The 26,566-nt window shown below is 42.4% G+C and overlaps 1 protein-coding gene across 1 annotated transcript in view; it reads left to right on the top strand.

Annotated features, from left to right (window-relative positions):
- fbxl17 (F-box and leucine-rich repeat protein 17) overlaps window positions 1-26,566 on the top strand; it is a 216,281-nt gene that overhangs the window by 2,263 nt on the left and 187,452 nt on the right. Inside the window, exons 3-6 of the mRNA XM_035165220.2 lie at window positions 622-1,005; window positions 1,174-1,296; window positions 1,587-1,844; window positions 2,019-2,150. Coding sequence (XP_035021111.1) covers window positions 622-1,005; window positions 1,174-1,296; window positions 1,587-1,844; window positions 2,019-2,150 — 897 coding nt within the window. The remainder of the gene's footprint in view (window positions 1-621; window positions 1,006-1,173; window positions 1,297-1,586; window positions 1,845-2,018; window positions 2,151-26,566) is intronic.

The raw sequence follows: 26,566 nt of genomic DNA, 5'->3' as shown, positions 1-26,566 counted from the left end.
AGACTCAATCACAAACACAGTGACACTGCAACACATACTAGGTGAAAACAACATCATTTGTTGTGTGTGAACAGACAAACTTTATGCAGCCCACTTGTGATCAGATTTCTCAAGACAGATTTTAATACCAGGTCTGAACAGTTTAATTTGTAGTATTTTCTTCAACAAAGCAACCAACTGCAGAGTAGACAACCTGCTTCCTGTTTACATCGGCATTCACATGACTAGTCTACGTGAAAGGTCGCTGATATGCATTTGCTTGAGTGTGGGTTTGGACAGAGATTATCTCTGATATGGAGCTAAATCTCTTGTCCTTAAAACAAAAACATATTAGTGAGATGTAGCCTTGATTTTCAAGTTGTAATTACATAATTGCAGCAGTTACGAGTGACTTGTTGCACTTTTTTCTTTTCATTGAGGCAGAAGTCAGAAGTGTTGTTTTGTTTTCGCTGTTCCAAGTGCCCATATGGCTGATGTGAGATTTCTTCAAACTGTAATTAAAGGCTTTTTCATTTAACCTGACTTGACTTGACTGAAGAAAATCTGGGTTCACCTGACATGTGTGTGTGTGTCGTTGGTGTGTGTGTGTGTGTGTGTGTGTGTGTGTGTGTCTGGGTGCAGGTGTGTAAGAGGAAGTGCTCAGAGGTGCAGAGGTGCACCCCCTGTAAGCAGCCGCGCTGTGCCTTCGCTGCCCCTGACGGAGGGCTGGAGAATGGAGGAGTGGGGGGAGGCGGAGGAGAGACCTCCTCAAACTCTGAAACTGGCCACTGCCACCTTCCCCTCTGTCCACTTCCCTCCTCCTCCTCCTCCTCCTCTTCCTCTGCCTCCTCCTCTTCCTCCTCACCTGCTGATGGCTGCTGTGGGTTAGGACTTCGTGCTGATTTGCCGCACAGTTCGGACACGTCCCCCGGTTCCCTGCATAATTACGACGACTGCCAGGCGAGAAGTTCTGACGCTGCTGACCATTTAAGTATCAACCACCTGCCTTCCTCCATCCTTCTAAAGGTTAGAGTTCATAAAGAGTTAAAATATGCTAAAATATTAAGCCAAAGCTTTGCTGCGTACTAAGTTTGTTTTTTAAAACTTTTTCACAAATGAGCCACAGCATCTGAATGGTTCTTGAATGGTTTGTCTTATGTGCATTACTGTTTATCTTCTTTTGCCTCCTCTCAGGTGCTCTCCCACTTGACGGTGAAGGAGCGCTGCCTGTGTGCCTCCCTGGTTTGTAAGTATTGGAGGGACCTCTGCTTGGATTTCCAGTTCTGGAAGCAAATCGACCTCAGTGGCCTACAACAAGTAAGCACACAGGGCAGTGCGTGTTTTATCTGCGACTCTATTGACTTTAGGAAGTTTACTAAGTTCATTAAAGTCGTTCACTTTTTACATTTTAGAAATTTAGTTGATATTTTTAGCTCTGGCTTGGACATGGTGAGCAGGAGAGGCTGCAGTGTCTTACCTACAGAAAGAATAACTTCTGAGATAAAAGCTGACTACTTCTGTACCTTTTCCTTAACTTTCATAACAAGGAAAAGTTTATTTTAGTTTCTTCTGACCTTCATCTCCCCTTGTGTTATCCTGTTCCCCAGGTGAACGATGATCTGCTGGTGAAAATAGCTTCTCGGAGGCAGAATGTGACAGAGATTAACATCTCAGATTGCAGAGGGGTCCATGACCATGGGGTGTCCTCCCTGGCCTCTCACTGTCCCGGCCTGCAGAAGTACACAGCTTATCGCTGCAAGCAGCTGGGTGACATGTCCCTGTCAGCCCTGGCCACACACTGCCCTCTGCTGGTGAAGGTGCACGTGGGCAACCAGGACAAATTAACCGATGATGCACTAAAAAAAGTGAGCATTATAAACCTGGATGGAGACTTTGCTTGTCTGTGATACACCTATCTACCTACTATTTTTTATTCCCAATTGAAAACTGAAGTAAGAATCCAATAAAATGCTTCAGGTGAAGTTTTCCTGTATTTTAATTTTACATACACTCAATGATTTTCTCCTGTCTGCCTCCAGCTGGGAGAGCACTGCAGCGAGCTGAAGGACATCCACTTGGGTCAGTGCTACAGTATCACAGATGAGGGCATGGTGGCCTTGGCTCGAGGATGTCAGAAACTGCAGAGACTCTACTTACAAGAGAACAAACAGGTCGGTCCAACACCTCTGGTCATATATTCAGCGTTGTGCTTTTTCTCCCTGCTTTGCCTCAGGGTCTCTGCTCACCCCAAAGTGTCCGTGTGTCTCTGTGTGGCAATTTGAAAAATCTTCAAGGGTGCATTCACCTCGCATAGGGTCTCCATAGGAGCTCTTTTCAGCTTTATACTACCATCACTCAGGGGCTATAAGAATATTGGCAGAGTGGTGTGGCCCTGTCTCTTGCCTTTTTTAAGAGGCTAAGAATTCATGTACGATTTCAGCTCAATACTCCCTCCAGCTGTAAGGTTTGAATCTGTTGTTTTAGAGAACTGGTCAATCTACTCCTCTTTCACTCACTCTTGCTTTGGCAGACATATGTATGCAGCTGCTATAAGTGCATCAAACTACATCATAGGTTATGGTACACGGGCTATGTGATAAACAGCGTGTATAATTTGCAATCCTTGAAGAGTAAAAAGAAAGACAGCTTCTTCACTAAATTAAAAAGTCAGGGTTAGAAAATGTCCACAGGTTATTTTTTTCCCTTTTGTGCATAAAACCTTCAGAGAATATTCATTGAAACTACTGTAACTCGTTAATGTCTGCATGGAAATATGCGGCTCATATTAACACCATGTTTATACACATGTTTGCAGACTAATTCCCTCAATGAGTTTAATGGCTAATCTCATTATCACAGCCTGTTTTTATTTTATACGTCCTCACGGTCATGACCTTAGAAAGCTGAGCTGCCCTTTTCATTTTTTTTCCCTCCCACCAAACTTCTGGCAGGTACAAACAAATATGACTCCAAACCACAACTAGATGTCACTGTTTTCCACTTTCTGAAAACCGTCTCCCAGCTGCTTTCTTTTTGGAAACCACAGCTTGTTGATGCTAATGCTGAGTTGTGCATTTTTCCACCAAGTCCCGAACCACATATCCTCTTCAACTGTATTGGTCACTTAGTGGTGGATCCTGATACAGAGCGAGAGCACAAGTTTGGCTCATCTGTCTGTGACCCCCTGTTATTTAGATCTTCCTTTTCTCACTAACACTTTTGTCTCTTTTCCGCTCCTCATATTTCTTTGCACTCCGTGAGTAATCATGACCTTGATAAATTAGTCCACTTAAGTTAATAACGATAGCCAAGTTTGTTAAAACCCTATTTATCAACTAAATAGTGTATGAAATTAGCATTTATCACGAGGTGAGAGATTAATATTGCCGCTGATAACATTTTAGCGCAGCAGTATCAATTTCAGTCATTTTTCCGAGGTGAGATCACAGCAGTTATTTTAGCTCGCTGTCATTAGTGTGGAGAGAAACGGCCCGAGCTTATATGGGAGTTGTTATGTCTAGGAGCTGTGGTTGCTTGGCCTAAAATTGTCATTAAGTTTGCCAGAAAGTGAGTCATGCCAGAAACACTTAAATGCTGTTTCTCAGAGCGCATTTTCTCCTCTCTCTCTCATGGCTTGAAAAACTCTCTCCTTCAGCTTCTCAGGAAAATATACTTAATTGAGTTGCTTTGAACTAAAGTGGCTATATTTACAATTTGCAAATCACTTTGGCTGAATGTGTTGGCACTGAGGCTTCAAAAATGTGACTAAACACATAATGTTGTTTTTCACCTCCGCCGAAGAGGTCATGTTTTCACCCCTGTCCTTTTCTCTGTTGGTTGGTTTGTAGGTTTATTTGTTTGTAAGCAAGATTACACGATATTAATTCCTATAGATCTTGTTGAAAAAGACATACTAAGTGAACTGATATCTATGAGTATGTGCATTTGTTTCATCTTGGTTGAATTTAAGGGCACTGTTGTGCCTTGGTGGACGTATATGTCCTTCCAGTTTCTATTTAGATTTTCTACTCATTTAGACCATCAAATGATACAGGGTTGTTGGCTTTCATGGAGTAATTATAAATATTATATCACATGCTGTATATATAATAGGTGATTACCCCTCTTGAACTGTGAGGATCTATCTCCACTGTTATTTCATTACATTAATGTGAAATGCATCCTCTCCTCTCCTCTCCTCTCCTCTCCTCTCCTCTCCTCTCTCTCCTCTCCTCCTCCCTGCGGTAAAGGGATCCTGTCTTTGTCTTGCCTAATCAATCACAGATGAGGATGAGCCTTTCACTCACTGTGATCTGTCCCTCTCTTTCTTCTCCTCCTCTGAAATTGAATAATTGAATCGCTGCAGGATGTTTCTGTGTGGTCTTTCACTTTTTCTTGGCCATGTGCACACCCACATACATGTTTTCTGTTTTTCCTTGCCTTCTTCTTGTCGTGGTTGTGGTTTCAGTTCCATGCTGGAGGGATATTTTTCTCTTTGTTAAGTTCATATCCTGTTCTGTAGATGGTTAAACAGCTTTTTTTGGAGGGAAGGGAGATCAGTTCCTCTAAATAAGCTTGTGTTGCCTTGAGGAAATTTTTAAACACTACTAGCACTAATAATATTAGTCGTAAGTCTGCTAATGTTGCTCTGTCAGTATCCCATAAGCCACAAAATCATGGTTGTTAGTTCACAGAGGAAAAGTCTGGGAAGGTTTTGGAGTCGTAAAGAGCTGTGGAGATTTGTATGGTGTTCTGCAATGATACAAAAAGGGGAAATTCATATTACATTCATTTTCGAATTGTAGAAGAAGGCGTTTCAGGACAACATATAAATTATTGTCAAAATTATAATCCAGAACTGCTAACAAGTGTTTCATTGGCCATTGCCCCAGCTACGTGAGCCTAGGTACGCTATGAGTTAGCTAAATTATATGAATATGATTTTTCATTAATTCAGTGTGAACCCGTATTAACATAACTAAGTCTGATACCTAAAATGGCAGGAACTATCTTTGAGAAAAATATATTTTACGTGTACTTTGACTTTCTTATTTCTTCCATGTTCCATCCACTAACATGGATGAGGTGAGGATCATGACCTATACTGCAGCCAGCCACCAGGTGGCGATCAAGATGCTTTTGTTATATTCAGTCTATAATCCATATAAACCAGTTTATTTTAACAAATGATAGGTAAAAGTTGCTGATGCGTTCCCGAAGATGTTTCCAACTCTGACTAGCATCGTAAAATTTTGTTTACAGGCGACAAATTGAAGTTTTCTCTTTCATTGCCTGTTAGCCTGGAGCTAAATCAGCCCAGGGCTATAGTTAACCCTGGGCTAAGAGTGTGTTGCTGGGAGAGGCCGGTGACTGTTGTCTCTGGATCCCACTGCTTTTGACATCTACCCTGCATTCTTTATTGCCGTTCATTTAGGATTTATGCCACCGTTGGTTATATTACACCAGTTGCCTTTCAAGTCTTGTTTTCATCTTCTGAAGTGTTTTTTTTTTCTCATTCTCCCACTTCATTCATATTCTGTTCTGTTGCACCACCTCGGAGAGCGAAGGCTCTGAGAATAGCAAATTCCCCTTTTCCTCATCTCACTCCTATTTACCGTAAGGGTGAGGAAGACGCACTCCTGAAAGTTTAACTCGGAGTTCTGTCAGTTTCACAGACCAACTGCTGGACGAATTATAAGCTCTTGTCACCCATCTTTCCCTGTTAGTAACTTTCCTTTCAGTTAAACACACATCGCGGTCTGCAAACATTTTTGCGAGTGAAGCACTTTTCCTCTCTCTTATAAACTTTATCTGCTCTCCTGTCTTGTTAAAATCAAAGAGTGTGCACTTAATTTTCCTGCAGGGTGATGGAAAGATCCTTCCTCTGGCTCATCTCGAAGACATTATGTCTGCCGGCAGACACACACACACACACACACACACACACACACACACACACACACACACACACACACACACACACACACACATGCTCACATGCTCACTCACACACACGCTGAGGCTCTGATTATTTACAGTTTTAATTAGTCCAAAATGTGGAAATGTAAGTGGAACTGGAGAGATGACCTAACATAGATTAGCATGTGCCCTCAATTTAGGTGTAATTACCACTCTGCATGTACAATCAGAGCTCCTCTCCCAAGCTTTCACCAAGTTCTCCAGCTCTCTCTCACCGAGGCGTTTGGAACGGAGGGGACGTGACTGTGGCACGAAACCCTGAGAAAGACGAACTGTCAAAGTAAATGGTGTTTTTTGGCCGCTGGTCAGTGACGGATGTCTCATCTTCCAATCTGATTGGTCTGTCTGGCTCACGCCCGGTCCAATCAGACGTAATCGCAGATTAAATTGTATATTGACATGAGCAGATTTAATTTGCCGGATTAGAGGGAGAGCAAAGGCAAAGGAAGTGATAATGATAGATGTCAAGTTATTATGGGATAGACCTTTTGACATGACTGACACACACACACACACACACACACACACACACACACACACACACACACACACACACACCTACCTAGATAAAACGCAGACACTGTAGCACACACACACACACACACACATGGGAGCAACTGAGCTGAATAGCTGCCAGCTGCACTGGAATCTCCTCTGGAAACTTTGTTCACATACTTGACTGTAATTAGAGATAAACAGAACCACACTGACCAGCCACACAAACATGCAACTACACACACACGCACACGCACGCACACACGCACACGCACGCGCATGCACACACAATACAACAGTGCATTGTCCATCGTCTTTTCACAATCTCCCCAAATCCCCCCTGGTCTTTAGAAAGATTTTTCAGGATGTTGAATGTCAGTTGTTGCACGATTTATTCAGTATAACTGCTAATGGCAGTGGATTATGTTTGTCAGAGTGAGGGAAAATCTCTGCTCCACAATTTCCATAATTTCCACCACACTCATATCATCAGGACGTTTCTTTAGTTGTTTCTCTCTCTCTCTTTTTTGGCTTTCGCTCTCTGTGTCTGTCTCTGTGGATTTGAGAAGTTGACTTATGTAGATAAGGAAGAAATGGAATTTACTGGATAGAGCTCTCGAGATATTTTCTGTTTATTTATCTGCTAATTTTATGTCATTCTAAATCAAATAATCTTAAGTCATTTTCCTCTCTCCTGCTCTTCTATGTTTTAAATCATTATACATCCTTCATAATATATATTTATATCCCTTCTTTTCCCCCTTGTCCCAGCTCTTTGTGTTTCCCTCTATTTCCCTGGTTTTGTTGTCATTTTCCTCATCTTTCATTTTTTTCCCCTTCTAGTTATGTTTAAAAGAACATTTGACACGACGGTCAAGACCTTGTTAAGAGCTGAGATAAATATTTGATTAATCATTTACTCACTCGACCACTAGTAGTGCTGCAGAGCAAAGTTTTTGTGATTGGGTTCCTGATTTGTTGCACAGTGGAGTGCGATTTTAAATCCAGCAACAAAGTCAGTGAAAACTACTAAGTTATTAAACATGGCTGTAAGCAATGCAGAATTTGGCATATTTAAAAAACTGGCAGTGTTATGAGGAAGGAAATACATCCAATGCCTGTGGTAGATGCTGCATTTTGTCTAAAGTAAAAATATAATGTGTGAAATGTATCACACATACTTCAACTGATGATGAAGACCATGTGATATGGATGAAAGCTCCAGAGCAAGCTGAGGTTGTTCAGTCAACTTAATACTTTTGTTTTTTGGAGAATTGTCCAGACAAAACCAGGTCTTTGAAAGTTATCCTGGACCTTGAGAAATTTACATCAGCACTTTAACAGTTGACTTGAATTTTATAGTCATTTATTTGATTTTCATCGAACCAGGATCAGTAGATTATTAATAACAATCCTCAGTTGTGTTTGTCTCATTAGAATCGGAACATGAGTGTATTTTGTGTAGTGATAAACTTTGTTTTTGCATCATCTCTTTCAAACTTTCGCTCTCACCTTTACCTCTGGTTACATTCTCAGTGTGTAGTCAAAGCTAACAGCACATTCTTCTCTCCGATATCCTCCTCTTCAGTGCTCTTTTGAAGAGCCTCCGCATCGATCCCTGTCCCCAAAATACTTCTGCGTGTGTGTGTGTTAGGGCTCGTTGCTGATCGGCCTTTGCCTGAAGAGTAATCAGATGCATTAATGAGCACTGACTTTCGCTTGGACAGCCGGCTGCACTCAGACACAGAAATTGTCAATAAGTTCCCTCCGCCGTCTGCCCCAGAACAAAGCAAGTTTTAAAGGGGAAGAGAAAGAAAGTCTCCGAAGCAACATTTCACCTTGCTACGAGCTTTTCCATTCAACATCAGTTTACCCTGAGAAAAATAGATTCAGCATGTGGCATTTCTTCCTCTGACTCTATCAATAACACAAGTGAAACTGCTTTTTGAAAAAGAAGACAAAGGCCTTGCCGTTTCATGATGCTGTCTTCGATTCCTTGAGTGGCTCATGGAGATGCTGAGAGTGAATAACACTTGAGAAATGGGACAGCCAACACCGCTGGGCTCCCTGTTGCTTAACAGTGACACAATGCCAAAAACGACAAGGGTTATGCCAAAGTCAAATATCTTTGTTTGACTGGACAAAAATGGAGAGTGTTAGAAGTAGTGTTGGGGATTTCTGCTGGAAATACCTTAATCTCTCTTGGCTGAGTTGAAAATAGAAGTGCTGGTGGGAGTGATGTTTTTTTTACCAGCAGAAGAAAGATTCAAAACTTTATTGCCATGTACAAAGAGAAAACTTTGAGCTGAAGAATCAAAATCTTAGTTTGTAACGTTAAACATAATGTGAAATGATTTGATGAATTATGGACTTTGGAAAGTTATTCACAGGAATTTGCTTATTAATAGTAGCAGCAGTTGTTGCAGTATTGTATTATGTTTACAGAAGTCCTGATGTGATGGTGATGGAACTCTGACATTATTCTGGTCATACTGAACTCTTTCAGAGTTTGATGTATCTTTTATTAAAAGCATTCACAACTGGTTCATAAATTGCACGGTTAGCAATGCTGCCTCACGCAAGAAGGTTTGAATCCCAGTTCCCACTTCCTGGTTCAGCCGGGGTCTCTCTGTGTCTCTCTGTGAGTTTGCATTTTCTCCCCTGTGTTTTGCGTGGGTATTTTTCTGGATACTTCCTCCCACAGTCCAAAGATTAAGTTAGGATAATTAGAGACTCTGAATTAACCATAGGTGTACATGACAAAGTGAATTGATGCATGTCGGGCCAGTGATGCGCTGGTAACCAATCCAGGGTGTATGGGATTAGCTCCCACCTCCACACGACCCTTAAAGCATAAGCTGTACAGATAATGGATGTTCATGTTCCTTTTTATTATTATTGCCCCTCTAGTATTCAATGCATGGGTATTATAGTTTTCAGTATGTCTGTCCATCTGTTGCAGAACTTTGACAGGAGGATGTGTCATCTTCTGTCTTTATGACTCTTGTTTTAAAATGAAAAGAACCAAATGCAGTGTATCCTTAATTTCAGCTCTAACATTACTGACTAAACACAGTTATTACTGACCAAGTCCTAAAAAGTCACATTATCAGTTATCCCAATCACATCCCTGATGATTACTTTCAGCGAGTGAAATCAGGAATTGTTTACACACGTGTGTAAGTAAAATCAAATATAAGAAAATGTTACATACTTATTGCATTTGTGCCCTTGTGGTGTTAGACATTATCGCCAAACATTATTTATTTTCCTTTTTTTGTCCCTCAAGGTTTTTCAATCACGTCAAAAATGTTTTCACAGGTATAAATACATAAATAATACAATCTAAAATACTAAATATTGTTTTCATCCATCTGAATTATTTGTTTTGGGTTGTTACTAATTGCCTCTTGAGGGATTAATATTGTACCTTGTATTGAAATAGAGTGGACAGTACAATTCCAGTGCTGTTACTTGCTGTTCATGGTTTTCACCTGCAGAGGGTGTCGTAGGATTGACTAAAAGCAAACAAAAGGGCCAAATGTAGCTGAGCGTGTCTCTGCTTAGACATAAAAGATCCCATGACGTTTGTAAAAACCTATGGATAATAATATATGTTTGAGTGACACAGTTTTTAGTTTCCTCTTTTGTGGTTTATGTACCTGCGACAGGTTTTACAGAGGCACATTCACAGGAAGTCATTTGGACCAGAATTATCTTTTATAACAGTTGACATTAAGGCTTTAATATTTCCTTGTACAAATATAGTTGTGCAAAGTGGCTGCCTGCTGTTTGTACCTCAGGTCCTTTCAATGACGTGTAATTTATGTTCGAATTTGAATACTTTTGAAACGAAAATAAGCATCTCTCAGCTGTAGCCAGTAACTGTGAATGGCCTTTCGCAGCGGTGATACTACAAAGGCCATAATCTTTCAGCAGCTGTACATGTAGCAGCACATGACGCTATCAAGCATTCGCCCACAGCTAGCAGACGACCAGGAAAAGCACTGAAGAATGTTAATGTTAATGTGACTTCCTTTTCTTTTTCTGTCTCTGTTCTCCGCTTTTACTGCCCGAGCACACGGAGGGACGACAGCCTGACATGGGGATAAAGCCGAGATGAAACCCACGTTTTTCTTTTCTTGCTTGAAACCTTTTCTTCTTACCGGGTGGAGAGTGTGAAGGTTTTGCAAAATTTATCCCGCCTTCCGGCTCTTAACACACTGCTTTTAGATTATTTTTTTTCTAAAGCTGAAAGTTTGTGGTAAAATGGAATAAATAAATACTTTATACTTTTAAAGTTTAAATGAAACAAGAGGGTATGAGGGAACAAAGCGGAATGATTAGTCAATTCCATCCATTAGTCGATCAACAGACTATTATTACAATCAGTTAATAATTTCAAGCAAACAATGTCAATCTTTCCCTTGTCCGGCTTCTAAATACTATATTTTTGGTATTTTTTGGTGAATATTTTACAGATAGAACTAGAGTTGCAACAAAGTAACTGATTGGTTGATTGAAATGAATCATCAACTGCTTCAATAACCGATCGATGATCAAAAACCCAAGCAAAACTGACCAGTAGTTGATGATATGAAAATGTGCTGCTTTTCCTAATCTTATATTGTGTTAAATTGGATGGAAGTATTTCATTGCATCACCTTGTGCTCTATATTTTGTCACTGTTCTTAAATGTATCACTAACCAATATATTTATCAAGAAAAGAATTGGGTGGATTTATCGACATTGACAATAAAGACTTTAGCTGCAGAAGCAGACATAATGAATAATAAACCAACTAAGAAACTGATCAATGATTTAATCGAAAATGAAAGTGATGTGTCAGTCCCTCTGTTTTCCTTCAGTTGAGCCATTTATGACCTAACGTGAATTATTAAACCCCTTAAAGTTCAATTACAGCTTCTCTGAATTTGAGATTTTGCTCGTTCATCACCTCTGGTTGCCAGCAGCGACCTGAACAGGTTTTGGCAACAAAATACAGCCAGAGACTTTTTCACAATTTGCTTTAGAAGAAAGAATTGGCGCAGATTTCAATTCTCCGAGGGCCAGTGGCGGGCTCTGACCTGGCCTGTGTTTAAATTGCTTAAGAGGCCTTGTGTTTATCCACCTCCAGACAGCAGTGGCTTCTGACACCCAGCCAGGGACGTCACTATGATTCATGGCCCTTTCCGACACCTCGCTCACGCCTATACTCTTCTTAATCTCTTTGCGCTCTCCTTCTCTTTCTCTCCCTCTCCCTCTCTCTGATGAGTTTTCCTTTTGTTTGAGAAGGGCAGAGATGATGTCATCATTTAAAGCGGGAGCCCGAAGCCAGGACGGAGGCTTCGTCTCTCGCCCAGCGGACCGCTCTGTACGTATCATGATGAATGGCCCTCCTCGGGGATTCACTTCTCTCCTGCTCTATGGAGAAAAGACGCAAGTGTAAAACAGAGGAGGATTGAGAGAGAGAGTCTACCTGTCTTCTACCTGTCATCTTTTCACACCCATGGTCCCACTACTCATCCCATCACTCTCCTTCTCTCTCAAACAAGCCATATCCTCCCTCTCTTTTCCTCTCTCCTCCCTCTGTCACCCTCTCCTCCTGCTGCCTCTGTCTCTAATTTGACTTCATTAGTGATGACTGAGGTGTGCGTCTGTATGAATGTCTATGTGTTGCGCGTCTGTTTGTGTGCGTGACCCATCCCCTCCTCAACCGTGCCACCCCTCCACCAGACGTCACCCTTCTGCCTCCCATCCTGTAATGCATCGGGGGCCAGTGATGGCAGCAGCGGTTCAATACTCGGTGTAATGAATGTGTTTAATAAGCACAGTGGGTCGATGGGCTTAATGAAGGTGTGACAGAGGATGGGCCTGGAGAATGCCGCTGGAACGAGACTCTAACGAGCCTCTGGGGTTAACGAGGTCACGCTGTAATCGGGATTCCCTCACCTGCACAGTTCCTGTCTGTCTCTCGGTCGGGTTTTAGGCGCTGCTCCACCTCTCACGTGCAGCCTCTGGTTTTTCTTCTACCTTTTTTGTGCATTTTCTGCCTGTAGAGGAGTGACATTCAGTTAAGGCTCTGGTTGGCTGGGAACTGGGCACTTGCTGCTCATGTGCTATTTCCCCTAACCATTCGGCCATTAGGTCTCCCCGGCCTCTGCCTTTTCTCTGTTCTTGCTCAGTATGGAACATGTTTGTCCCTCTGCTGGTTTGTCTTTGAGGTGTTTTTATTACTCTGCATCTCCTGCTCTCTCCGTCTCTACATTGTTTCCCTCTGTCTTCTCATTGAATTTTTAATTATATCTTTCCGTCCATCGCTCTTGTTTGGCTGCCTGTTGGCCTCGCTGCAGCAGGTCCATCTTTTCAAGGACGACCTGGCTTAGGAATGTGGCCTGAAAAATGCACTGAAGTAGTGCAAGCCCCTTTTTCCCCCCCTTCCTAGAAGTGGGTTTCTAAGAGGCTTGCTGGGCTATTTCTGGAGGCTGGTAGCCTTCATTGTAGCGGGTCCTGACGTCAGAAAAACCTTTCTGTTCCAAAGAATGACAGCTGCACCTCACGCTGCTCCACTTTGTTTGGAGTGGACTGATATTTATGAGTAATGCGTAATTTGGTGCAGATGCAAATAAAAATCCAGATCTAGTGACTGTAAAAGTGGTTTCAAACGGAGACTGCAGAACCTGATTGCAGATCTACTTCTGAAACTGTTGTCTACAGTGCAGCATTTTAAATGTGGTGTTGGGTCTTCAAAGATTCAGGTTTCTACATCTTCATCAGACTAGAAATCTACTAAAACTCTGTATTGAACACTAATCAGGAGCGTATTGATTAACGATTACGTCTTTACAATGTCAGAGTTGGTAGATGCTCGTCACTCCAGCCAAAGGTCATAGTTGTGAAAATACAAATAGCTAATGTTTGGTCTTTTTACTTCATAACTGACCAAAACAATTTATCAAGTTTTATCGAAACTGCTGCACCTTTTAAAAAGCAAATCAATTTTTGTATTTTTTTAAACACTACAATTTATGTCTGGAATGTTTAATGTATCATCAACAAAAACCAAACAAAGACCATGTATAAAAGTATTGAAATAGCAGCCGAAAGATTTGAATCACACTCTCCTCTGTTTCAAGTCCTGGCATCTTATGAATGTGTCCAAATAAAAGCGCAAACCTTATAATAACTTGAATGTAAAATTAAGAATTAGATTGTTTCATCACACACTTTTCTACACAGCATCACCTGCTTGGATTGACATACACCATTAATCCAAACAGAGTAGTATTGTCTGCCGCCTGTTGAAGCAGTATCTGATCCGTACATTCTGTTCGACAGTTCCTTTGTTTCTACACCTTCTTTCTATAATCTGATGAAAAGGCCCGAACAAAAATCAGAGTGTTGTTTCTTCATCACTTGTCATTTTTCTAATCCACCAAAAGGGTATTTCTTTTTCCAAACATATTCCACTTTCTACTCCCTTTCACCTTCGCTTATATTTTCTTTTACCTCATGTTTTCCCCGCTTGTCTCTTCAGGGTTGACGAGTTCTCACGGTAAAAGCTTATGTGATGTGTTTCAGAACATTTCAAGCAATCGTATCTGTATTGTGAGAATTTCTGATGCACACAGTTCCACCCCGCAGCTGTAACAACATTCTCCCACTTATCCGGAGTGTTAATATAATTGAAGTCAATACTTTTAAATTCTACTGCAGGTTTTTTTCCCCCCACTCTCAGTTGCCATCAGTCCAACACCCACTCCTGTCTTTGAAACGCAGCCATTAGTCTCCCGCTTCCTCTCAATCCAGCACCAGTATGTCACCAGTGGAAAAGTGTGACTTCCTGAACCTCACATTTCTTCGCCTTGCGTTGCCAGAGTGCAACACCGTTATGAGATATAGCTTCGAGACAAGCAATCGATTAATGGTGCACTTAGCCGGGCTAATTAACAGCTATGTAGAAGTGGAGAAAGCATCAGGCAGCATCAAGGAGGTTGTTTCCCCATCGCCAAGACCCCAGATAACCTTCGAGGCATAGATCACTTTACAGCATGGTTTACATCACAGGGTCGGCGGGCCCAGCAGCTGCATAGACACCTTGCACATTGCTCCTGGTCAACTTTATCACTACGAAGGATAGCGTAGGTCGTAAAGGTGAACGAAGTTCGATTGACATGGTTGCTGCTGCAATGAAAACACATTTTGTCTTTTCAGGACAAGCTTTAAGCCGTTTTCAGACATGAACTCTGGAGGATTGTACGCACAATGAATATCAGAACGTGTGGGGCTCCTCTCTTTGGATTCTTTTTGTTTTTTTTCAGTTGTGTGTCAGTTGTGTGTTAGAAACGTCATCAACATGCCCACTCGCTCGCTGTGAATCCTCCGGCGGTTCTCCTGCTGTTTTCTCACATGGGCTCACCCAGACATTTTTACCAGGGGGCTGGCAGGAGAAACTTTGGAGAATGTCCGGAACCTCTGACTCGCACATTTGCGTTCTCACATAGAGCCCCTCTGGAGAATGTCCGGAGATTATCTGGAGTTTATTAAATGTGTGAAAGCAGTTAGAAGCTGGCTTTGAGTAACCTGATGACACCTTTTATGAAGATTGTTTTTCAGGCCTAGTTTCTAACAAATTAGATGTAACTTACTCTTTGTTTTTGTCTCCTTTCCTCCTGTCATTCAACCTGTTTCTCTCCTTTGAGGGCGAAAACAACACGAGCAGCAGCCTTCATTGTCACCTGTCACTCCAAGTCTCATTCTCCTCCTAAATCTTCCTCTCCCTTTGCTCCCCTCCTCATTTCCTGTCTGATCCACCTCTGCTGTAGATTTGGGCTCAGCTAAATTAGCTCTCAATTAAAAGCGAATTTGGTGAAAATGAGCGTGCACCAGAGGGTACAGATAAAAGGGGAGGCAGAGCTGAAAGGGCCGCCGGGCTGCCTGACTCGCTGCCTGTCTGTCTTTCTGTCTGTCTGGTGGTGCGGTACTTGGCTGCGTTGTGTATTTTGGGGCATGAGAAGTAAATTATGTGTGTGTGTGTGTGTGTGTGTGTGTGTGTGTGTTGGAGAGTGAAGACAGCTGATTTGCATTTAGATAAATCCCCGTGGATGTGTGGTTGTCATTGAGATGCAGGGGTCTGTATCCAGTGGCCCCCTGCTAGTGCACCTACTCCCTGCAGGGCTGGATGTGTGTGTTAATGTGTGCGTGAGAGAGAGCTGTTAGCATGCAGGACTACCTGGAGCATTTGCCCCACTTTCCTAGCAAGCGGTGAAGGGAAGAGAAATACGAGCCATTACCGGTAACATAGTGTTCACATGCATTGTTCCTGTAATAAATTTATGACTGACCTTTCAATACCTGCACCGGACTAAAATTATGACTAATGAGAAGTGACTGCACACAACTGGCAAACACCGCACCCCCATTAACTGTTGATACAGTGTGTTAGAAAGTAAAGAACTACTGAGGGTGTCGCTGTTCAGTTTTCACATCTGTCCTTCATCACGTACAATTAAAAAAGACACTCGTGTTCTGAAAAACTGGGCAATGGGTGGTAGGCAGTGTCCAGAGGCCGACAGCTTTCATTAGTTCATTCTGATCATATAGCATTTTTTCCTGCTGCTATAGCTCGACTTCAAATTGTCACCAGTAATTTATTTAGTGAATTCTCTGGTGGGAGTTCATGTTTAATGTATTTCCAGCCCTTACACTTGTATGGTGACGCCTGCTGCCTGATTCTACACGTAGAGGCTTCTGTTTTTCACTCATCACGGTGAACAACTAACCTGAATTAAAGATGAATCAAACCCTGAGTCAAACCTTTTGGGGAAGGGCTCAGATGATTGAGTTGGTTTTACGTTTGCAGGAGAACATTGTTCATAGAGCTCGACCGATAAGTTGGATATATCGTCCGATATGTTTAACCCTTCACAGACAAAACTATTATTTTAGAATAAACCTGATATTTAGAATAGATGATGCAGAAAAAAATGTGCATTTAAGTTGAAATATGTTTATTTTCCTATTTAAATGTATGGTTAAACTGTAAAATATCAAGCCTCAGTAACATTTCATTGTCGATAGGGTTTGAAAATGACTTCTTCAAAATCAATATAAATGTATATTTATGGCCCAATATATCACCATCAGAAATTCTTTACCTTACATTGGTATCGGCACTTCTCCCCAAAAACTCCATATCAGTCGGCCTCTAATTGTATTGGGTAAAATCTGTGCAGTCCACTGATCGGTGTTTGAGTAGATGCCATTTTGGCAAAACGTCAATCCATCAAGCACGGGAACACTTGCCGATGCCGTGTTTGTGCCAGGTGGTGCGGTTTGGTGCTTCAGGCCTGTCGCCGGATTGGCAGAGGGGGCCAGGCGGCGGCTTGCTGTTGAATGACAGTCGGGGATGAGTGTGGGCAGATGGCCTGTGGTGGCAGTAAATATGAAGCCTGTGTGACAGGTGAAGGTCAGTGTGGGAGGTAGAGGAGCAGCTGAGCCCGGTGCGAGCGTGATGTGCTCTCTGTGTGTTTGTGTGCTTGTAAAGCAGCGAGCAAATGACTGTGAGTCTTGGTTTTGTGGGTCTGTGTGTGTTCTTGTCTGTGTCTGTGTGTGAGACATTTTTCCTTTCACATTATTAAAGCTGGTGGCTTCAGCACACATTTTATCTAAAGCCAATACATCATACCTTTGCTCCAGCCTTGCTCTGGTACACCTGAAACAATTTAGAGCCTCAGCCTGGGATTGGTCTACAGCCCCAGTTCTGCCCAAACCTTCACAGTGTACAAATAACAGCAGTGATACGTGGCAATATTATTTCTATAAATTCTCAAACATTCTCAGAAGATATGTCCCAGTGCTGCAGCTGGCAGCCAATGATTGGATTAGTCAGTCAATGTACAATTAATTGTCAACCATTTTGATGATTGTCCCATCCTCAGACATGGAGGAGGCAGAGTTTATAACCTGTACTGAGGGCAGGTTATTGTATGATTATCAACTTTTTCCAGTTTTACAATTTGCAGAAAACTTGCAAATGCTCCTCATATTCCATTGAGCCTCTTTTTATCCCAGCAACTACACAGTTTTACAACGTTGCAGAGCTCCTGTCGTTTTTATACTCTTGGCTTATCTGAACTGTATTGATAGAAATGGTAATCTTGAGATGATAACCCCCCTCTCTGACTGCGTCTGTGCACAGAGGCAAATGGTATTTAGGAAATACTTTGCTCTGCCTCCTCTTCTACTGTACCTCCCTCCATTGACTCCTCTCTTCCTCTGTAAATCCCTCTCTTTCTTGTGTAATCCATTGTGATGTTCCCATGTCTGCTGGAGTCGTGCCAGAGAAGCATGGGATTACTGCAACACACACACACACACACACACACACACACACACACACACACACACACACACACACACACACACACACACACACACACACACACACACACACACACACACACACACACACACACACACAGACGTGACATATATATATATATATACTTTCAAATTTCTCCGTCCTGTGTGTGGGGCGCCACAGGAATGTGCAGAGGGGCGTCCTTGTTGACTGTAAAGGGCCTATCTGGACTCAAGGGAACTTTCTGCGTGGCACTGGGTCAGGGAAACCGTCCTTCCTCTTTCTGCGGAGTTAGGGAAGATTGTTTTATGAGAATCCTGGCCTTCTTAGTCACTTTCTCACACTCCTGTTCGGAGTCTGACTGTGCAGTAGAAATGGATTGTTGAATGAAGTGAATCAGTTTGGATAGATAGAAGAGGAAAGAGCTTGGAGAATATTAAAAGCAGAGTACTGGAAATCAATCAGCTTGTTGCTCCTCAGTTTGTTTTGTAAAGTGCCTCAAAATGGTATTTAAGAGGTTTTGGTTGACAATTTTAGGAAAGTTTGAATCATCTGTGTTTTTTACAGTATCTGCATCTGCTATTATTCATTGCTATTGACCAGAAGGTTTGTGGTTCGATCCCCGGCTCTTCCATTCTGCCGGCAGTATGCGAATGGTGTGTGAGAGAAAAATCGGATAGAAGGGCTGTATGAATGCGACCTGTAACTTGTACTGTAAAGTGGTCGATAAGGCTAAGAAAGCGCCGTATTAATACAGTCCATTTACCGTGGGCTGAATTCGTGGAACACATTTTTCAACGCCTAATCAATCATACCCAGTCTCCACCTCACAGAACAGACACATGATCTCTCCCCATTTTTAAAAAGCAGGTGTGGTGTGGTTGAGTCCATTGTGACTTGGTTCGTTTTCTGCTCTACTAGCCTGGTTTGGCAGCAGTAGGCAGCCACATGCCTCCTGTGATCCACGTGTAGTTTGGATTCCTTTCCCCTGTCAGATAGGAGCTCTTCAGGGTCTCTTTCTGTGAAGAGGTTCAGGTTATCCTCTCTCGATGAAGCTGGGGCCCATCAGATCCTTAATGCTACATTCTGAATGGTATAGAAACTGCAAATTTTAAGGGTGAAACATTTAAACTGACACCACAGGGCCGCATCCAGTTTTGTTTTGTTTTTCAGGCGCTTCCGACTTATTAATCACCAAGTTGAAAATATTGAGCTTTTAGTTATTTCTGTACACATAATTATGAATAACAATGTTAATGCAAATGCCGTTTACAGGCTGGAAAATTTGAATATTTCTGACTTAGTAATAAGTCAGTTTTAGCATGAAAATGGCATCGGGCTACACTTTTTCATTACACTTTAATTGGTGTGCAAAATAACAGCAGGAGGAAAAAACCTGCAGGACTGGTGACTTTTTTTCTACTGGATGCAGTGAACTAAATAAAGGTTTATTTTAAAGAGCTACTGACAGAAGTAGTTACCCCCAAATTAGCAAAAAGTACAGAAGTTTAAAAGTGGAAAGTTGTATATTTTAAACTTCAAAAACTTTTTCTCTTTTCTTCGGTAGTGTTATTATCCAGATCACAAGCGGCTGCGATCTTGCATTGCTCACAAACTCAAGATCTGATCACACTTGAAGGAAGTCATTATTCTATCTAGAGTAACTCACCTTGCTTAATACGGCACCTCTTCACTGTGTGATTAAAATCCAGTGGGCTAACATTAGTCTATGAATGTAAATGAAAGGTACCCAATGGAGATTTCAGCGTAAACAAACCTGATTTATTCTGTTCTGGGTACACTAGTCGTGCTCTTGATTGGAGATCGGAGAAGAAACAGATCCGTGGCTTTACACTGTGATTGATGTTGGTATGTACACTAATCATGGTTTGTATATTATTATGCTATAGTATTATATAGCGTGTGGAGGCTCCGTTTCTACTTTGTCAGCTGACAGTATATGAGAGAACAGGGGTGAGGGTGGTTTGCTGACCGGGAGAATTAGAGAGTTCTTCATTGCTGTATGGGATTCAGCAAGCTCAGGTAGTGCCAGTCATGGTGTGTGTGTGTGTGTGTGTGTACAGTATCATCCTGCCTCTCTATTTTACTTCCCCCTCCCTCCTCTCTCCTCTCTATCTTTCTCCCAGTAATAAAGCAGAGTATTTATTTCCCTCTCTCCGGCGCTCAGGTCTCTTAAAGGGAGCCGGGGACCGGGCTGATATTAGACAGTATGTGTGTGTTTGTGCGTACGACCCGACTCGTGTGTACGCGAGCGGTGCCGTTCTCTCGCTCTCGCGCTGCGCTGTCTGCTTGTCTCATCACCCATCCCAAATGTACAGTTGCGTCTTCTTGCGTACTAACACACCGAGATTGAAAGTTGCTGATTCCGAGCCGCGGGGACTCGTAGAGGAGAGGCCTCTGGCGGGGGCTGATTGAGCTGTGCTGAGCTGAGGTAGAAAAGTTACGGTAGCATGCTATTACCTGCCCGCGCTGATTGAGTTTATTAGCATAGCAGACACGCTGTGGCAAAACTCGGTGTAGCCAAGCAAATAATTTTATGACTGTAGTCCACGGGGGAGTTCAAGGCTAAAAGGTTTGTCTCATTCATGTCAACTAGACTTCAATTTGGGCTCTGGTTGGGTGCTTGTGTGCCAGTTTAAAAAGACATCAAAATATTGTGTGTGTTTTTCCACGTGTTTGTATGTACAATGCCAGTCCCCTTTAATTACGTATACTTTGGATTCAATCATTCCAACTTACGGTAGCCAAATTATTAACCCCCGACACTCAGCTGACGGTGCTGTTGGACGGCTGCACAGACGTTACATGTATCCTCTGTGCTCCTTGTGTATGAGCAACGAGCTGCGGTTTGCAGTTCTTTTTTCCATGCGCAGGCAGCAGAGCAGGGATCGGCTCCGAGCGTCGTGCCGGTGAATTAGCTCTTCACGGCTATGGGACTGAACCTGACAGTTGGCACAGTGAAGATGATTTATGACTGGCCAGGAGAGTCAGAGATGGATGAGGAGAAATAACTTTGATCAAAGTTTTCCTCTAACAACAGAAGAAAGCTCCCTCTCGATATCTGGCTGGGGCTTCACTTTATTTTCCAGAGGGAAGCAGCACAGTCTGTCGGCTCATAATGTTGCTCTTGTACTTTACACAGAGTGCAAATAGTCGACATGCAGATACAGAAGTGCACATCACTGTGTACATGTGATTTAGATCTTTTTTTATCACAGTTCTCTTTATGGTAATGTGTTTAATACACAGTATCATCATGTTTTCATTTGACAGCAACATGCTGACTGGATTATATGAAATATAACAGGATTGCATCATCTCCCTCTGTTTTTTGTTAAAGAGGCACAAGTGCATCGTAGAACACTGCAATTTTAATTTAGTTCTTTACTTTTACCCATTGGAGCCTTTACATATATATAGTGTCCTCGTCATATATATATATATATTTTTTTAACTGCATTAAAAGTTTGAAGAAAAAATGTATTCACATTAACCATGTTCTCCTGGATGGGTTTTCTTGTGTAAGTCATGTTCAATCTTTTACTGGTGACAATATGGATGGATAAGCACTCAAAATGGCAACTAAAAATGGCAACTAATGGCAACTAAAATCTGCAATAAAGGGGCATCGTTAAACCTGGGGATTTCAGGTGCTGATCATGAACTACATTCTCCCTGATTTTAGTCAGGCTGAGAATATTTGTTTCATGTCCTTCCTCATTTTGTCAGTCCTCTAATTTCCAGTTGTTTCTTTACACTTAGCTCTGTAATAAAGGCATAAAATAGCCCAAAATAGCTGGAATAAAACAGGTGGCTTACAAGGCAACTCCCTTACAAACAGGAGAAAAGCAGCTTAGTAATTGGACGCATGCACAGACACACAGATATGTTGGCTTGTGCTGTGGTCTCGTTCAAGGCTTAGATGTTCTGTGGCCAGGACTCCCATGGCTTTCCAGCTCAGTGTGTGTCCATCCCTGCTCATCTGCTGCCTTTCCGCAGGTCACACCCTAATCCTGTGAAGGGGTTTGGGGCCAGTTGCCCCCAGGAAGGGTTTACCGTGCTCGTCTCACAGGGACCAATCAAGGCTATCTGCTACAGTGCTCATGTGTCGCAACTGTTCAAAAAAGAAAAGAAGAAAAAATCCAACATGATTGCAGGGAAAAACATAAAAAATGCACTGCAGTTTTTGCATTTTTGGAAAGCGTCATTGTTTCCAATCCTGTTTTGGCAAATACTCTCTTATATCCAAAAAATGTTTGTCTGACGAACTGTTTGTTTGCCGGTTTTCTGTCTGTGTCATGTCGTTCACCCGGCGTTTGTTCACCTTATTTCTATAAATAGGGGATTCACTTTATTTAATTGATCTGATTCATTCATTTTCAACTCCCTCTTCCTGAGGGTGAGGTATAATACCTCAATATGAACTGAGTGAAATGCAGCCATAGTTTTGACAGATGTTGTTTATACTGATCAGATATTTCCTTATTTAAGTTACAGTTTATCCGATTTTTATGCTTAGTTATTGTCAGGCTGTTTTTTTGTCTAAATAACACTAAACATGTGTTCTGGTCTGGTTTTAATACGGAATTTCAAAAACCTTTTTTAAATAAGCCAACATGTTTTCTTCTTCTTCTTCTTCTTCTTCTTCTTCTTCATTAAATTGTTATTTAAGTTAATCAGTTGAAAATAACTCACTTCAATGGCTAAAACCTATCCACAAACAAAAAAATATGGATCTGACATTTGGATTTATAGATGATATGGATGATACAGATGTTTTGAATTGGCCACACATTGAGCCAACTTGAGCTAAAACATAACACCCAAATTTTAAGCCCTTATGTTCGTGTTTGATGGTGTTATGACTGATTTTGTTGAACAACGTCAAAAATCTGTTTGGAAATAAACAAATATGAAAAACAAAAAGGAATCTCAGAACTTAAGGTGACAAATTGTCTCCCTGTTCTCCTTCCCAGGACACTTGTTTCTCTCTCTCTCTCTCTCTCTCTCTCTCTCTCTCTCTCTCTCTCTCTCTCTCTCTCTCTCTCTCTCTCTCTCTCTCTCTCTCTGCCACCTCTTGTCTTTCTTCAGGGATCCCTCTCTCTTCTTCCAGCTCAGACACACCACTAAGCCCGTGAGTGTGTCTGAGTTATGTGTTTGATTCTCTGCTCTCTGTGTTTCCTGAGCTCAGCCAGCTCCCCACCCCTAAAAACACCCCAACCTCCACTGGGTGCCTCTCTCATCTCCCATCTTCCCACTACCATAAGACCCTGGCTGACCTAGCACGTAGGCACATACTCGCCCGACTCCCACCCATCTCCCCCAAATCCCCTCTATTTCCCCCCACCCCTCGGAGTCTCCTCTCTCAGCAAGGACTTGAATCCTCTGTCCTGCCACCTCTGTTGTCTGGACCTGAAGCACAAGCATGTCCCTTTGTTCTGACTGATAAAAGGAAGAAAGCAGGGTGACGGAGGAGGATTAATTTAAGCGCAGGCCAGACGACACGTCGGCTGGTTGTGTTCGTGTCTTTCCCTTCCCTCCTGTGGTTTCCCTTGCTTTCGTCCTATTATCTTTGGTGAGAGCAGAGGATATTGGGTCGAGATGCATGGTGAACTCTCAGGGCCGTGACACTCCTTTAATCCGCTCTCTGTTCTGTCTTTTGCCCTTTCTGTCTTCCTGCTGTCTCCATCCCTCTCTTCTTCCTCCCTGTCTCCCCCCTTCCTGTCTTCCTCCTTCTGGCCTTACATCCTCCATCTCCTCTTCCTTGCAGAGATGGCCTCCTCCCTTTCACTTTCGTTCCGAGGAACTTCCAACGATTGTTAGTCGTATTTACGACGCAGATTTTATTGCTCATGTGGCCAGTAAATGTCTCTGCACTTGCATTAATATGGATCCCAGGCAGGTAGACACAATCCATCCCTGTTGCAGTACGATGTGCTGCTCTGCTTCCTGTCTTTTGTCTTCCCTTCTTCCATCTTTCTCTTCCTACTGATGGGCTCTAGACTCAAACAGGGTAATTTTTTCGATCCACCTTGGCTTCTACGGCATTTGCGTCCCTCGCCCTCCCTTCTGACCAGTTCATTGTCTCCAGGCCCGGGTCATGGTTACTGGTCCATGTCAGCTTTCTTAGTGGGCGTGTTTGATGGCCTTTCTGCTCTTGTGACAGCTCTCTGGGTCCATGGAGACAAAGGCGAGGAATGGGAAGGGATTAGTCCTTTATTTATGGTTTTTCGCACGCTTGTAGGGAAATTTGCAAACATATAGTTATGATTTAATATGCATGAAGGCATATTCTTTGTTAATTCCCCCTGCTGTTCTTGTGAACCTGGTGAACCTACGTGTGTTACTTGTGTATTCATATATGTATGTCGGTCAGTATGGGCATGCAAAGGGAGCGACCTTTGACCCTGACAGTGAACTTTGCCACCTTGGGCAATAGGAACAGATCTAAAATGTCTCTGATCAGACAGGACAGGAACTTTGGCCGCGGGTGCGTCTCCCTGCTTCCTTGGCCTCCTGCCCCCATCCATTGTCATCCGGCAGACCCCTGCTCCTCTTTTCATCCCAGCTCACACTCAGCATCCCACGCCTGCTGGACCAATAGGGAATAACTGTAGGAACGAGAGCGGGTGTAAGTTGGAAGAGGAGGCGGGGGCTCGTCTTGTCTGCTCTGTCACTTCATGCTGACACGGTGTGAGGTAGAGTGACGCTGAGCTCAACCATAGTGTCTGGGAGCAGTCTGGCCCATGAAGTCTGACCTCTGCGACCCTTTACCACACCAGCGGGATAGACAAGGGGCGTCTTTTGTTTGTGTTGTGTAAATGTGTGTGTGAGAAAGCAGCAGAGGAAGGTAAAAAAAAATGGGGCTGGGGTCTCTGAGGAGCGAATTCATCTGTTCAAAAGGTGCATATCAGCAAAGCTTTGCTGTTTAAACAATAAAAGAAAGAATTTTGATGAAATTGCATGAAAATTGCTGGCTCAGCTTGTGGTGAATGGGTGTAGAGTTCATAGTTTTGCCTTTTCCTGCTATTGGGAGCAAGGGCTAAGAGCTAAGACAAACAGGAGGTGCAGTATTAGATCAGAGTGGACTACTGTCTACTAGAGTTAAAATAAATGTGTTCTTATTTGTAGAATCCTGTTACACATTATACACTATGCTATGTTATTTTGTGTTATGCTATGTTAGTATGTTAGGATGTTCAGAGAGAAAGCAAACAGGTCCATGCGAAAAAAAAGTTATATAATTTGAAAATATAAATTTCCAGGCCTGGAAAAGTTTTGGAAAAGTCATGTAAATCTTATTCACAAATAGCTCTATAATAGAGTAGGCCTATGTGGCTGAGTCAACATCAAGTAAGACAAATCTTTATTGTTTCAAAAAATCTTCTTTACAGGCAGTCTGTCGTTACTTGTCGACACTATGAAGCAATTTTTTATTCGCAGATGTCTACAGTGTCAATGAAAACCACGGATAGACAACTGTGCTTTCTGCAAACCAAACTGAGACAAAGCTGTATCTGCAAGTTGCAGCATTGCAACAAATGCGTATTCTGTAGTCTGTGCAGTGTAAATTTATTTTAGAAATGTGCAGAAACTTGTGGAGAAAGTGTGTATTGAGAAATATTTTTAATTTTTTTGTGATTTCTGAAATCACAAACTTTTTTCCCACAACGTCTACATGTTGGCTGCTGGTGATAAATAAACGCAAACTAAAAATACACTCCAACAGTTGGACTTGTATGACTAAAACGAGCTTAGAAGTGTTTACGCACCTTTGTAATCACTTATAGTCTGAGTCAACACTCGGCAAGCGTAAATCAGCAAGTCGTAGCAGCTCTGATTGAAAACCTCATAATAAAGAATTAATTAATTGTAGGTAATACTAATGGAAAATACAAGGACAGCCAGGCTTTCACCGGGTGCCAAGGGTGGACAACAATTCATGTGCTTCTACACTCGTATTTGCGTGCTTCAGTTTTGCCGAAACCCCGCTGCGGTGGCCTCATTAGCGGTTTGCTTTGGCAGATACGAATATACGGTTTGAAAGTTTGGATACGGATTAAATCGTTCGCACCGAGACCCATCTGGAGAGGTTAACGTTGGTGCACCATTTGTATCACGAACACTGAGGGAAATTGGATGAGGCCTATTCATAAGTTTAGAGCAAGTGTACGCTTTCAACAGGAGCTATTTTTTGACTTGCGGTAGTCATTTGATGTATGTTGTCCAATGTCTGATGTCTGTTTCTAATTTGAACAATACCTTTACGGAGGCCTGGGTGCACCTGCCTCCATCTGAAAGCAAAGCGTCATGGGACAAAATCGTTTTATATACAATACCCTTAGGATTGTCATTCAAATAAGCACATAAACCGCAGCTTATAGAAAACGATTGTTGATTGTGTTGCCTTACATTGCCGTAATTACTGTATCCACAATCTTGTATATAGCATGACATCACCTCGTCCTTGGACAACACTTGGATTATGAAACCGGCTGCAGCTGGACACCGGACACTGGACACTGGACACCTCCTACTGCGTCCCTCCAAGGGACATTTACTGGCCTGTGACACCCTTCAGACACTCTCAAGTCTGCAGACCAGCCATAACAATGCAATTATACATGCAGCATATACATTCTCGTTGGCGGCATTGTCGTGTCCCTAACCTTACTCAGACGCCATTGTAGCCCTCTCACCTTTGTCAGAATTTCATTGTCAAATGGTGC

The sequence above is a fragment of the Hippoglossus stenolepis genome, chromosome 9 (assembly GCF_022539355.2).
Source record: "Hippoglossus stenolepis isolate QCI-W04-F060 chromosome 9, HSTE1.2, whole genome shotgun sequence".
NCBI lineage: Eukaryota > Metazoa > Chordata > Actinopteri > Pleuronectiformes > Pleuronectidae > Hippoglossus > Hippoglossus stenolepis.
Note: the sequence above shows the minus strand (reverse complement) of the source record. Positions and strands in the feature narration are given on the sequence as shown.